We start from the raw sequence: 15,553 nt of genomic DNA on the forward strand, positions 1-15,553 counted from the left end.
GCTCGAGTCTTTGTCGGCCCGATTCTTGGTCGTTTTCTCTGGAATTTGGTGGGGTATGAGAATACAAAATTGATTCGAATGACCTTGGTTCGAACTCCTTATATAGGCGAAACTCTTGTAATTCGAATCAACTTATTTCGAATTACCACATGAAATGAAAAAGGAGTAATTCGAATCAATATGATTCGAACTCCCTATGTGTCACGTGTTGCTAGTAATTCGAATTGATATAATTCAAACTATGCTATTGTAATTTGATGGAACTTGATTCGAATTACTTACAAGCAATGCCATGAATGATTCGACATAGGTCGATTCGAATTACGTTGAAGTGTAGTTCGAATTTTATTGATTCGAATTACATAATATTTCGCTTTGGTTGATACCTGAACGAGAATCTCATTTGGCTAATTTGGGTAAATATCATCTCCCCTTGGCTTATAACCGTTTTTTACCCTAAAAAAAAATAGTTTTGCACATAAAAATCTATTTTTATTTAGTAAACTAATTTTTTTTATTTTTCTTTTTAAAAAATTGATTTTTTATTTAAATTATATAAAATCAATTATAACTTATAAATTATTTTTAATATTTTAAAAAATTAATTTTACTTTTGATAATATTTATCTCTCAAAAGTCTCAAGATTAATTATTTTTATTATTATTTTTATTACAAATTAAATCAACAAAACAAAGTCTTAAATTTCTAATAAAATAAAAATATTAAAATTTATTAATATTAATAGGGTTATACAATAATGACATTAAATTTGTAAAATTAATTTAAAAATAAAATAATAACTTTTTATTAATAATTGATATTACTAGTAGTTATATTATAATTTTTATTACTCTAAAAATAAAATAATGCATGAAACTATATAAGAAGCTAAATATAATTTAGTATTAATTCTGTAATGATATTTAATTTGTAACGTTGATTTAAAGATATGTCACTTGTTGATTTAAAGATTTGCTATTTGTTATATCAAATAAGATAGGATAAAAAGTTTGAAAAAATAGTAAAGATGAACATAAAACTCACATACATAAATTGAAAGTATATCAATTTAATCAAATAAGCTAATTTTATTTTTTTAAAAGTAGAATTACTAATACTTTTACAAAAACTTTGGGGCCATGGCCCCTTGTCCACACAAAGCTCCTGGTTGAATCTATTTACTGAAAATGAATAGGAAATAAGGTGTTGAACTAGTTATATTTAAGGGCAAAATACTATAATAAGCCAACATGAATCCAAATTTACCTATATGAGCCAAAATGAAAATCGATACAGCAATGAGCCAGATCATATTTTTATGTAATTCGAACCAGGCTAGTTCGAACTTCATCTTCAAATAAATCGAACCATAGCAGTTCGAACTTTAAAGAAAAAATTGAAAGTAAATCAAACCAGACTAGTTCGAACTAGGTATGCAAGTAATTCGAACCACTCCAGTTCGAATTATGGGTAAATGAGGTCTTCATGTAATTCGAACCACCCTGGTTCGAATTACGCTTAAGCTAGGTTGTTAGTAATTCGAACCACCCTGGTTCGAATTACTAGTGATTGGGCTATATAAGAAGTTCGAATCAGTCTCATTCGAACCATTCTCATCTTCCCCTGCCCCACCAAATCTCAGAGAAAACGACCCAGATTCTCTCCGAGAAAGACCTGAACGGAATACTCTGCTCATGGGGGACGATCCGGCACGGTTATATCGCTTGGACGGAGTCGCCCATATAGCTGGGGTCATCAACGAAGAGGTTAGTACGGAAATAACTTTATTTTACCGGTACATGTGAGTTAGTGGTTTGGCATGCGGGTTAGATGTTGGTTTAGTTGGTGGTTTATTTTAGCGGTTTATGTTAGTGATTTCTGTTAATGGTTTATGTTAGTGGTTTTTGTTAGTGGTTTATCTTAGTGGTTTATGTTAGTGGTTTATCTTAGTGGTTTATGTATGTAGTTTATGTAAGCGGTTTACGTTAACGGTTTACGTTAGTGGTTTATGTTAGTGGTTTATGTAAGCGGTTTAGTTGTGGTTTTATAATGTTAGATCTTTGATGTCAGTAGGCTATGGTGGTTTCTAATTTAAGTTTCTTATGCAAATGGTTCTCGTTATTGGATTTTTAAGCGGCTATGCATAGTAAGATTTTTTGGTTTAAGGATTATCGTGTTGATTATGTTTGTCACCGGTAATTAAGTTGGTTCTAATAATGCGGTTCATTTCTTCCGCAGCCTCAGCGATGCATCAGGAGCATGCGGCGGCAGCAGGGCATGGTCCTGGATGACAGATACGTTCCGTACCTGCAGATGGCTGGTCTTTACCATCTTACAAGGCTGAATGATAGATGGTTCCGGTTGGACGAGGCCCTTGTCAGTGCGTTTGTTGAGCGATGGCGTCCGGAGACGCACACGTTTCATATGCCATTCGGAGAGTGCACTATCACACTGCAGGACGTGGCATACCAGCTGGGTTTGCCAGTGGACGGGCGTTACGTCAGCGGCTGCCTATCAGAGTTCCATGTATACATCAATGGTGGCCGTCCAGCCTGGGTTTGGTTCGAGGAGTTGCTTGGAGTGGTACCTCCTCCTAGCCAGGTTCAGAAGTACGCGGTCAACTGCAGCTGGTTTCAGGAGACGTTTGGTGAGTGCCCGGAGGGAGCTACTGAGGATACTGTGCGTCATTATGCCCGTGCGTACATCATGATGTTGTTGGGCACGCAGCTTTTTGCGGACAAGTCGGGCAACCGCGTTCACATCAGATGGCTTCCGTTTGTAGCTAGGCTGGAGGAGATGGGGACCTACAGCTGGGGTTCTGCAGCACTGGCATGGTTGTACCGGTGCATGTGCCGTGTGGCGAACAGAAATGTTATCAAGCTAGCGGGCCCACTTCAGCTACTTCAGTCATGGATTTTCTGGCGATTTCCTCGGTTTAGGCCTGCAGGATTTGAGACGTTCAGCTGGCCATTGGCCTCGAGATACTTTACTAATCTTTGTCTATTTCAATTTACTACACATAACCGCGTGTTCATTCATAATGTATTGGATACCCTAAGCACACATATAAGTAGCGGTAACACATGTGCATGTTGCAGGTGATCAGGTTACATCCCTTCCAGTAGCGAGAAGGGTCCTAGAGTTCAGACGTGGAGGCTCTGATAGACCGGTTGCAGGATAGAGAGGTCAGTATGTTACTTAATAAGTTTTTTTATTTAACCACGATTTACGAGTTGGGATCACGAGTTGCCCTGACATTGTATCGTTCTGGGTGCAGTTTATCTGGATGCCGTACAGTAGCCCTGACGTACTTCAGGTCGTGCATCTCGAGGTTTTGGAGCCTCGGCATATGGTGCTGTGGCGGTCTGTTACATCGCTTATCTACTTTGCCGTCATAGAGTGGCATCAGGTAGACAGGGTTCTTCCGCAGTTTGGAGGGGTGCAGCCCCGTCCACAGGCCGCCCTGAACATCGACTTTCTGATGTCGAAGGACGGCAGAGGCGGCGATCGATGGTTCCCGTCCCATTTGCAGAAGTGGCGTCAGTATTGGGACGACTGTACGGAGAGCGTGATGAGATTCGATGTTGTTGCTGACCCTGGTCCGTCGCATCAGTTCTTGGATTGGTGGAGTCAGCACGGGAAGAGGTTTTTGTCTCCGGATCCGCAGTTGAGCGATCCGAGAGCTGTTGCTATTCCTGTTGAGGCCTCACAGCGGGGAGCTGGGCGAGTACCTGAGATGGATCGGCCTGACGACGTGCCGGACAGGAGGCGGGTTGATAGGAGAGCTCGCGTGGGCACACGTCGTAGCCAGCGTGACTGGGGGTGGCTTGAGCGTGCTATGGAGGCTGGCAACGAGGCCGGCCTCGCTAGGGGTCGACGACGACATCATCCTGGCAGAGGTAGAGGGCGTGCTGCGGTTCATGCCGCTGCACCTGACCCTGAGGACGATGACGATGATCAGCATGGGCCTGAGGGCGGGGATGGTGCAGGGGCGGCTTCAGTTGCTGGTGGTAGTACCCAGGATGGGGTTCACGGAGGTGAGTGGTATGGCTCCGGGATGGGTGACGGGGCTGAGCCTAGTGACGCTGGACTTGGGTCCGGTCCTTTTGGACATTACTTTGTTGGAGTACCCACCGACAACCAGCCTCAGCAGGACGGTACTCCATGGGTTATTCCCGGATCACAGTGGCAGGACTTCCTTGGGGCAGATACGCTTGATGCGGACTTCGGCAGTCCACGGTTTCTAGCGGAGATTTCGGCTATCATGCAGGAGGACGAGCCGGGCAGGAGGCGTCCTCAGACCCCTGGAACGCAGGCACCCTTAGATGTTGATCTGAACGAGCCTGCTACGACACCTGTTGGTGACCAGTTTGCTTTGGGAGGTACCCCACATTCCGCTTACACCGCTGCATCACAGTCTGTCGCCGGGGGCCGTCTGCCGCACCACTCCATTTTACGCCACCCGCACAGCCTGCCCCGCATGAGGACGCAGATGAGATAGAGGATGAGGAGCCGTTTATCCGCAGAGGTCAGAGGCCACGGGTTCCCCGTCGTTGTGGGACAGGCTCCCACTTGTTTAGATGATTTACATTTCATGTATTTTGGACGTTAGGGTTCACTCATGTACCAGACCGATGTGGACTACTGTTGTCACTTTAGAGCTATTTTTCCTTGTTGTGTCCTCATCTTATTGTACTTAAAAATATGGTATTTACCTAGTGGATTAGTGACTATGTATTATCATTGAATCATATAACACTTTAGTTATCAACTTTTGCAGTCATGGGATTTCTAATTATATTCAAATTCAGATGCAACTTTTTCATTACTAGAAGGTAAAAAGATAAACAAATTACATAAGTCATCTTACATAACAAGTAACAGGAAAAATAAAATCAATAAACACTAACAATAACAAGATCGCTACTACTGGCCCCCCGTGTGAGACGGTCCTCCAAGCTGTGGGCAACTCCTGCGGGTGTGTCCGGGTTGGCGACAAAGGCCACACCTCTTTGGCCGATTCGGATCTGCCTCGTCCATATTCGTCCGTATCCTGGTGGATCTCGGACGACCCTCTCTCGCACGCCTCTTGGCAGGATCCGGGATCACGGTTGGCCCGTCGTAAGGTGGCCAGAATCCCTCCGGTATCGGCGGTGTGAATCCCATCTGGTACACACGGAACACTGAACTAATCTGATACACGCTGTGAACATAAGAGGACCAGGTAACCCGTGAGTAGGCACAGCATGCAAGTGCGTGCTGGCACGGGAAATGAAGTGCCTGGAAGTACCCGCAGTCATAGGTCCGGGACGCAAGCGATACTCTGTAGGTACCCAATGAGAAAGAGCCCGTCGGAGTGGTCTCGGCTACGGTGAACTCGGAGTTATCCCGGTCATACAAAGTCACCGTGAAGCACCTCGAATTCTTCAAGTTGGCCTCTATACACTTCACCAAGTACTGACTGAATTGCTGTCCGGTTCCCATCTGGGCCTCAGCCTCTCTACCCTTGCGAACAAAGAGTTCTGCAAGCCTTCCATATGTTGCCTTCACCAAAGAGCATACAGGGAGGTTTCTGACACCCTTTAGGATTGAGTTCACACACTCCGAGATATTCGTCGTCATGTGACCGAATCTCCGTCCCTCATCACGATGCTGAGTCCACAAGGAATAATCAATCCGGTTCGTCCACTCACACATCGCCGGGTCTTCAGACCGAAGAATATCAAACCAGTAATCAAACTCAACCTCGGTCTTGGCATATGCGGCATTCACTAGAAGCCTACGTGCATCCTTGCCCTTGAAGGTAAGGGCAAAATTAGCCGCTACGTGTCGAATGCAGAATGCACGGTATGCAGATGGAGGTAACCAACCTCCGTCCGGAGCCTCAAGCGCAGCCTTTATGCCGTTATGCCTGTCCGATATAACCAGAAGACCGGGCTGCGGTGTCACGTGCTGTCTAAGGTGGGAGAGAAAGAATGACCAAGACTCTGCATTCTCACCTTCTACTAGTGCGAATGCAACGGGTAGAATGTTGGAGTTCCCGTCCTGTGCAATCGCGATGAGCAAAGTACCCCCATACTTCCCATAAAGATGGGTCCCATCAATGCTAACTAAGGGCTTGCAATGGCAAAATGCCTGGATGAGCGGTGGAAACGTCCAGAAAAGTCTATGGAAAAAAGCTTGAGACTCGTCTACTTGTCCACTAACTCGAACGGGACTCGTCCGTAGGATTGCAACAGTACCCGGCATCGTCAACTGGACTCCCAAAACCCACCTGGGAAGCTCATTGTATGACTCATCCCAGTCACCGTATACGAGGGCAATTGCCTTCTGCTTCGCCATCCAGACCCTCCTGTAAGTCGGCCTAAACCCGAAGTGTGCTGCCGTGGCATTTAGGAGCACCTTGATGCTGACGGATGCATCAGCCCTAACCATTGGCATAACGAACGCGGAAATCACATGATAATCCAAGCTCCTGTGGTCACTCGAGATGGAGGTCGCAAGACAAGTGTGAGGTCCATTGTACCGCTTGACCTCCCAAATGCCCTTGCGCTTCCGCAGACTTAGTCGAATCAACCATGTGCACCCATTCCCAAACTCAGAACACTTGCCCACATACCGACGATGATCAGACTCCACAACCTTGTACTGTACCCCTCGCCGGATGCTGTAAGTCTTCACACTTAACAGGGCCTCGTCTTTATCCTGAAATTGCTGACCAACCTGGAACTCTGTCAAACCAGCAGTCCCTTCAGCATCTCTAGCTCCGAATCCAACAGAGTGCCCTGAAACACCCTCTTGCCTTCATGGCATCAGGTCCAAAGAGGAAAAATGTGGTGGATACTGCTGTGTGCCAGAACTAGAACCACTGACTACCAATGCAGGCTCAGTCGCTCCAACCTCGTCGCCGCTGTCATCCTCAATCATATCCGGCTCGACGTCGTTCTCCTCTACATCACCCAACACTCCGTCACCGACGCTAACCGGTGGAACTCCCTGTAAAGCGTTCGGCAGAATATCAACTGATCCTACCACGTCGCCTACTCCATCATTCAGATCAACAACAAAAGACAGGGAAGCGACTGGTTCGACCGCTGGCTCGTACACAGGGACGGACGAAGAAGCAATGGCAGGCCTGGAACTCGAACCGGCTGCCGCTGCTTCAGTGGTGGCATTCCGGTTCGAACCCCCTGAGCTGGATACCACATCAACCAACTTTGCCAACAACTCTGATGTCCTAACCTCGGGAAACTGCCTCCGACATAGAAACATGACTTGCAGGTCCACATCACTACCAATCGTGAAGCAATCATACTTCACCGTATCCTGCAAGACAGTGATTGGAATGCGATAGAAAAACTTCTTCACTCGCTTCGCACCTTCCAGACCAAGTTTCATCAGCACAGATCTAACAAGATCATCATAGCTCGTCGTTGGTTTCACGACAATACAGAGAGGATCCTTATCTGTGAACTTCACACCGGAGCGAGTTTTCCTCTTAATGGATCCTCTATGGTGAACCAAAACCACAAAACTCTCCTCACTAGCCATATTACACCCTCTATGAGGGCAACTCACGTTTAGAACCATATATATACTGCACTGTCTACCACTAATCATGTCATTCACGTGTACAAAAAAAATTGAATGCGATTGAAAAGGATGTGCAAGGCCAAGGGTGTCCATAACATTCAACGGATGAATTCTTGGCTAAAATTGTACGTACGAATTAGCAAATCATGGATTGCCAAGTGTCGTTGCATTAATTCAGTGAAATTATGAAGATAAAAATAACAACAGGGTCTTTCCATTGACCAGTATAGTATAGTTTCACTCTCACTCACTCTCACTGGTTAGCTTGTCCTGCACAGAAGCTGAATTGAATTGATATGGCTGATTTGTTGGAATGGCCGAAGCAAGATAAGCGCCGCTTACTTCATGTGGTTTACCGTGTTGGTGATCTTGATCGCACCATCAAGTAGGTTCTTTATTCTGATATGTAATGTAACTTGCTTAGTCACAGTGCAATGATGAATGAGATTTCTTCACCGTCTTTCAGGTTTTATACTGAATGCTTTGGAATGAAGCTTTTGAGGCAAAGGGATGTTCCAGAGGAGAAATACGCCAATGCTTTTCTCGGATTTGGCCCTGAAGAATCTCATTTTGTTGTGGAGTTAACATATAGTATGCTATTCTATCTTTTCCTTTTCTAGCTTGTGTTCTCTCATTCTATGTACCTTGTTTTAAAATCGTTTATTCTCAGATTATGGAGTGAGTTCATATGACATTGGAGATGGCTTTGGACATTTTGCTATTGCAACACAAGATGTAAGTTACCAGCCAAATCTTCAACTGATTTCTTCATTGTGATGTGAAGAGAATGAGTCACATTGCCACATTTGTGTTCAATTTTGTAGGTATACAAATTGGCTGAACACATCCGGTCCAAGGGTGGAAACATCACAAGGGAGCCTGGTCCGGTTCAGGGAGGAACCACGGTCATCGCCTTTGTTAAAGATCCTGACGGTTACACTTTTGGTCTCATCCAAAGACCTACCATCCATGACCCTTTTTGCCAAATAATGCTTCGTGTTGGTGACTTAGAGCGCTCAATTCAGTTTTATGAAAAGGTATTAGTCAAAATGCTGTATGTGATAATAATAATAATAATAACAATATGCATTCAGTATTAACCAAAATGCTTATTATTGGTGCAGGCTGTGGGTCTTAAGTTGTTGAGGAAGGTTGACAAGCCTGAGTACAAGGTGAGGGCGCTTCTTGTTCTTGGAATTGATATAGCAATGATGTGTGGAAACTGGAGATTCATATAGTTGTTTTTATGTGAAATTAATATTAAGATTCGTTACATGATTTGATATATTTGACTAAACTCTTATATAATAGTTGTCAACTATCAACTTCATACGAAGATAACATTCATCGTAGCTTCAAGTCTAAGCAACTTAAAGTCTCTAGTTGAGTGATGTATTGTGTAATGTCACTACAGTACACTGCAGCACTTCTTGGGTATGCAGAGGAGCACGAAACAACTGTGTTGGAGTTGACATACAACTATGGTGTCACTGAACACTCTAAGGGAAATGCTTATGCACAGATTGCTATTGGTACCGATGATGTATACAAGAGCGCGGAAGTTGTTAGCGCCATTGCACAAGAGCTTGGAGGCAAGATTACTCGGCCACCGGGTCCAATTCCCGGCATTAACACGAAAATTACTTCTTTCTTGGATCCTGATGGATGGAAAACTGTAAGTTCATGTTTTTTATTTGCCTTAGATTGAGTTCGGCTGTAATATGCTCTCTTCCTTAACATGTGATCAAAGAAGTGAGGTTCTTCTTTGCTGTCCACATTTTCTTGTTCTGTATTTGCTTCCATTATGATTCATTTTGAATGAAATTTTGTAGGTCTTGGTTGACAATGAAGATTTCCTGAAGGAACTGAACTGAAGATCGTGCTTTAGTCCAAATGAGAACTCCTTGTGCTTTTTGTATGAATAAGTTTTTAGTATTGATCAGTGAACATCGTGTGTATCAGTGTACTTGTCTTGTCTTCACTCTTTAGTATGCTTGCTATTTAGCTTGTTCTGTAATAATTGACCCAAAAAGAACATTGATATCAATATTTCCAAGCTATTTATGATTATAATCAAATGGTCCCAATCTGATATGAAAATCAAAATCCTTTGCTTCTGTTCAAGACTTGTAAAACATTGGTAATGAAAATTCCAAATAGCTCTCAATGGGATTCTCCATAGCATGATTTAGATCAACTCTCAATCAAGCTGGAAAGAGTTCCACTAACCTGATGCGTTTTTCTTTTTAAGTAAACTATTCAACTTTTGACACCAAGATGGTGTACGTTTAGTCAACGAGTATGGAATTTTAGGTTCAAATTTTATTGTCATCATATAAGCAATAAAATAAAATGTATATATAATTGCTGGTTCAAGGCTTAAATCTAACCAAAGAAGCAAAGGAAGAAGAAAATCTTGGGGGCGGCTTGGCCATTCATTTATTTGCCATCATGATGTTCGCTATTAATATCCTATAATATAAAATAATATAAAGGGATCCAAAAAAAAAAGTAAATGAAAAAGAGGGTTTGAGGAGTTAGGTGTTAAAGGTGACAAACTTTGATCTTTCAAGATGCCTTGTCCAATCTGCTCTTGAAAACTCGCTTTATGATACCCCAAAGCACCTCCTTGGGAGATGAAAAAAGAATTTTGCTAGTGGAAATGCTCTTAAATGATGGATACTTTCTCCCCATGTCTCTCTGATTCAAGATGAAACTAACTCTGCCAGTAGCCGCTTATGCCAAGATCAATGACACTCTGAAATGTACAGCATGCACAGTTGCTCCTATTTAAGCCACTTATGATTCTATAAAACTGTATCCATTGGATAACAACCAAGAACACGAAGAAATCTTGCAAATTCCTGGGGAAAAAAAAAGATGATGTTACTGACAACTTGAGTTTCCTTTTGAAAGTTATCTTTGAAGATAGATAAAGTCAACACAGAAAACATGTCAATATTCTACCTTTTGCCAAGGCATAGTGAGGACAGGTGGAAATACAAGTTTTGTAATCAAGCATGGATGCAGTGTAGCAGTAGGAATTTTAACAATGTATCATTCATGCAATTTGATGTGGAAAGAGAGTCGAAGTTAGCAGTGTAAATTTGTCAAACTGATATGCTACCTAACCAAAATGAAGGGCCAATAGATGGAGCTTTCCTAGCAACTAGCAAGTAGCAGCGTTGTAGTATTTGCTGTTGGATCGGGCAAGTCAAGAAATTAATAAACTATGACCAATTGCGGATGTGTGATAGTGATTCTTTGGTGGAAGGATATATATGATGGTGATTTTTCTACTACACATTGCTCCCTAAGGAAATATATACATCACTCTTTTTGGGAATTTGCAATTAAAAATGACAAAGATGTCTATTCATATATCTAAGAGTAATAGATAGTGATAATTTGTTAGCAAAAATAATTATCATAGGTATTTTACTTAACTACTGAAGTGTGACATTCATTTATTTATTATTTCTTTTCTTTCACTTGACATCTAATCAATATACTGTTTGAAAAATTTGCATTTCTTGTTAACTTATTCATTATCAATAATTGAATATATATATACCCCTATTGAGAATTGGAGAGAAAATTAATTTGGCAAGGAACACAACTTGAGTTGTTAAGATACCTGCAAATGTCCTAAGGCATATTGTGATCGAGGGTCTGCCATCGAAGCTTCAAAATCAATGTAGAAGAGGTAGTCAAAGTACCTGGGGTAAAAAAAGTAAAAATAAAAAAACTGTTATGCCTAGTTTTACAAGATATTTGTATTACCAGAATCATAATATTGTAACCACAAAATAAAACTAAATAACTAAACATCAATCTCTAAACATCTTCTTTTCAATTTTTTTAATCAATGACTAGGGAAATAGGCATTTCAGAATAAAGCTATACCATATTTGATAATTTAGTGATTTGGACTGACAAAGAGGTTTTTGCATATCATTCACATACTCCCACTATCTTCATAATGTTGGCAAGATATGTATGCACTACTGGTCAATTTGCATCTAAACTTAAAAGTTTACATACTGAATTATACTACATCAAACATCAGTTAGGAAACAAAATCCACTACTCACTTAGCACTCCCTTCATTTGAATCATCAACAACCCGAAGTGGACGCTGCTTTAGTGGGCGACTCTCTATCTGAATTTGGAACAGAGAAATAAGATCAATGGCTGTGTCTTAATTTCAGATTTTCAAAAATCAGTTAATATAGTTCACCTTTGACAAATTAATATTCCTCATAGAAAAAACTGCCAAGGCTTTGAAAAGTACACCAGGGCCTTCTTCGAGACTGAACACAATGCTAGTCTGAGACAAAACTCACGAATATATCAGCAAAATTTATAACTAAATAACTATAAAAAGATAAACTATTTTTACCTTGTAGGGCCTGTCAGTTCCTGGGATTATAGGATCCCTTGCAAGGATCAAGAAACGAGTAATATTTACATCATCATCCTATCAAGATGGCAAATGAATCAGCTCAACCTAAAACTCTTCATTTGATAGTAACAACAGACATTTTTTTTTCTCCTTTCTTGTGGTTACAACAAAATATGCTTTGCAATAAGAGATAAAAAGTAAGGAGTGACCATAAGAAATCATTTTAAAGTATCCCTTAATGAACACTGTAATAATTAAGCAATTTTGTGACCGAGTTATAGTTCCTTTTGTCAACACTTTAACTGCTATCACGAAGCAAACTGCTGCCTTATTAATTTTATTCTTGGAACACTATCAATTATCAGAAAAAATGGTTCAAGTCCTATACATCAATCAAAGGGAAATGATTATCTGTCATTTTTAAATATTAGTACAAAGTAATACTGATAAAACAGTAAATAAACATTGTCCAATCTCAGCTCAGATAGGAAAAGCTACTCCTAACCATAGTGAAAATAACCTTTGAATCAAATTCCATGCAATAAGAACCATGTGATTTAAGAAAGCAAAAAGCTGAGGCCTCATGTTTTCTGTGCTAAATATTTCACGAAGTCCTACCTGAATTCCTTCTGCAAGCACATCAAGGCCATATATCTTTGCAGCTCGGCAACTTGCAATAGCTCCAGTATCTCTTACACAATCCAAGGCCACTGTCTGTCCACAAGATCCTACTTGTTAGGACATGGTACTATAAATGATCATTGACCAAGGAAATTTTACAATATACCTTGGCTGCAGCTGCAGTATCAGGCGAACCAATTTTAACGACACCTAAATCATTAAGCATATTCTCACATTGTGCTAGAGCCTGCACATAAAATTATTTCTCTAAGATAAACTGTCTGGCTGCTTAAAGCATGACCATGCGTACTCCATTCTGTTCTCGGAATAGGTGACCTAGTGCATAAACTCCATTTGATCTTAAAGATAAAAAAGAACCTTATGTAATATAGCCAACCTGAGGATGACTCACAACAGCTTTGAGCTCCTCCTTTCTTACACCAGGCAATCCTAAGAGGCAGTGGCTAACTTGCAACTGCACCTCCCCAACAATATGCAGCCTATGACGAAGAAGTAGGTCATAATTACGGTGGATGCTTCCACCAACAGAATTTTCGATGGGTAGAACAGCTTTATCCACCAGCCACAATTCAACTGCCTACAGAGAAGAACACAAATATATCAATGCAGCTTTGCAGCGGTTAAAAGTTAATACATCAAATGTGGGGCTAGAGAGAGAAGACATAATAAAACAAGAAATAGAACCTTGAATGCAGCTTCAAATTCGTCACATGGCACAGTCTCACATTTTGGATATGCTTTCAATGCTGCGTCCTCACTATATGCTCCTGGAAGACCCTGTATCAAGCAATTAACAGGTTAACAAATTTAATGTTGACATGAACATTTTACTTGAAAATAAGCTATACAGAATTATACCTGATAAGCCACTCGCACCTTTGATCCATCTCTTGGAGAAGAAGAAACATCAATTGCTGTCAATGGCCCTGCAATAAAGAAAGTGATATAACTATGCTGAAAGTAAGAGTAAGACAGGAAAGAAGATTTTACTGATAGGATAAAAACAATAGTTGCATCCATTATACTATGAAGTTGTGTTTACCTGTACATGCATATGCATATAACGATGAGTGCATGGTTTAAAGTGTTTTTTAACAGATAGGATACAATGTTATAATTAAAAGCATCAAATTTATGCTTAATTACTCTACTGTAGAAAGCAAGATCAAAGTTATACTTAACTATTTATTATATATCATATTAAAAATATTTATTCTTCGTACCATTATGCTGAGTCAATATGTTAGATTGTCAGCATAAGTCCTCTATTACTCACCAAAATGACACTAGATGAAATGATCATGGTTAACCACCAAGAAACTTTGGAATTCTATGACACACTTAATTTATCCCTTTTGTACATAATGTTCAATCACAAATGTCAGACTTGCACCAAAACACCATGTGTTTGAAGGGAAGAGAGCATCAAAAACAGAAATGCAGCTGAGAGAGATGCCTTGGGGGGGATAAAGTAAACTGAAAAGTTCATAATATGGCATGTCATCTCTTGTCCAATTACCTCTCTACCTACCATACCTCTTAAGCTCTCTACAAATTTTAACAAAGAATAATTCAATAGCATATGAATATCATTCAACTGCGAGTAGCATAGTAGGAAATTACAATAAGCTCTTCAAGAAACACCAAATCCATTAACAGAAACAAGAGACATTACAACAATCATGTGCAACTGTGCATCCAACATAAATTGGGGGTCTCAAGTATATTGAAATAAAATATTGGAGCCTAATTTGTGATCATAATAAACATAAAATAGAAAACTTTGCTCAATGCTGGTATCATATGGTTAACAAGCAAGACAATTCTATGAGAAACAAAGTAATCTTTCAAGCCATTACCCCAAATTAAGACATAGCAGCCAATAATCACAATTTGATTACAGTTACAACTCAATGGTGGCAGAACAAAAGAATTATATTAAAAGACAAAAAGACAAACTTGATAAAGAGGGAGACAAAAAGTTAAAAACTTGAAACTCACTAGGAAGGAGGTTTACATCCTTGTGAAAGGCCTTAGAGTCATTGTAGTGAGAAGCATCAGCAGCAAGAGATGAGTCAACCAAGGGCACAGTTGGCTTTTCATCTTCAACAGGAGTTAGAGCTCTCTGAGCCACAAGACCCAAACTAGTACAACAACATTTCCAATTGCAGCACTTGTCAAGGTCATACCTTAAATTCAGGCCCCCAGTAAGGCCACAATTGGAATCATGAGAACCCAATTGAGGATAAGAAGAAGAAGAAGGACAGATGGAAGCAGAGGCCTTAAGAGCCATCAAAATGAAAGAAGAAAGCTTGGAGGGTCAGGAGACAGAGATAGAGAGAGGAAGAGGACCCATCAGAATCAGAATGGTGTGTTGAGGGGGTTGGTGAGTTTTGGTGATTCACAGCATCAAATACATTGTTGATGATGGTTGGCGCCTCTGGACCCCACACAAAACTATGACCTCAACCCGGCAATGTATGAAGAGATATCACAAGTTCTGTTCTGTGGATTGAAGAATGTGAATGTTAGTTAATTCAACAATGAAGAATGGTAGAGTCTGAGAAACACAGGAATTTACCAAGAGAAAGAAATTGAAACAGGTAGGTGAGCTAAACGGTGACCACCTACACACACATTTTCTAGTCAAGTCTTACGATTGTATTAACAGGAACGCATGTCTGCCATTTTTTTTTTACTAAAGATAAGAAGATTCGAACGCACAATTGAAAAACTATGTCATTTGAACTATAACTCATTAACACCTATGTCTGCCATTTATTGAGTCTTTGTGTTAACAAAAAATAAAGAATACTTAACTAGATTTTGCTACAATGTGTTTTAACTTTTAAGAATACTTTTTAATTAGACAATAATAAAATTTTTTTGACTTTTTTAATGTATTAAAAAAG

At 40.6% G+C, this 15,553-nt stretch overlaps 2 protein-coding genes across 3 annotated transcripts; one reads left to right on the top strand and one right to left on the bottom strand.

The window, feature by feature from the left end:
- On the top strand, positions 7,789-9,697 carry LOC107636242 (putative lactoylglutathione lyase). The gene is made up of 7 exons (XM_016339768.2): positions 7,789-7,979; positions 8,061-8,185; positions 8,265-8,329; positions 8,419-8,631; positions 8,719-8,766; positions 9,009-9,269; positions 9,427-9,697. The coding sequence occupies exons 1-7, from the start codon at positions 7,891-7,893 to the stop codon at positions 9,466-9,468; spliced, it is 843 nt and encodes a 280-aa protein (XP_016195254.1). The 5' UTR covers positions 7,789-7,890; the 3' UTR covers positions 9,469-9,697.
- On the bottom strand, positions 9,997-15,316 carry LOC107636231 (arogenate dehydratase/prephenate dehydratase 1, chloroplastic). Of its 2 annotated transcripts, XM_016339757.2 has the most exons (12): positions 15,223-15,316; positions 14,643-15,146; positions 13,500-13,567; positions 13,326-13,418; positions 13,018-13,218; positions 12,787-12,867; positions 12,618-12,713; positions 11,997-12,074; positions 11,835-11,924; positions 11,689-11,756; positions 11,232-11,313; positions 9,997-10,458 (listed from the first exon to the last, which is right to left on the bottom strand). In XM_016339757.2, exons 2-12 carry the CDS (start codon positions 14,932-14,934, stop codon positions 10,402-10,404), a joined length of 1,206 nt encoding a protein of 401 aa, XP_016195243.1. In that variant the 5' UTR covers positions 14,935-15,146; positions 15,223-15,316; the 3' UTR covers positions 9,997-10,401. The 2 variants fall into 2 exon arrangements, with proteins under 2 accessions (XP_016195243.1, XP_020959724.1); XM_021104065.1 differs by having other exon boundaries at positions 14,643-15,262.

This window comes from Arachis ipaensis, chromosome B01 (assembly GCF_000816755.2).
Source record: "Arachis ipaensis cultivar K30076 chromosome B01, Araip1.1, whole genome shotgun sequence".
Classification (NCBI taxonomy): Eukaryota; Viridiplantae; Streptophyta; class Magnoliopsida; order Fabales; family Fabaceae; genus Arachis; species Arachis ipaensis.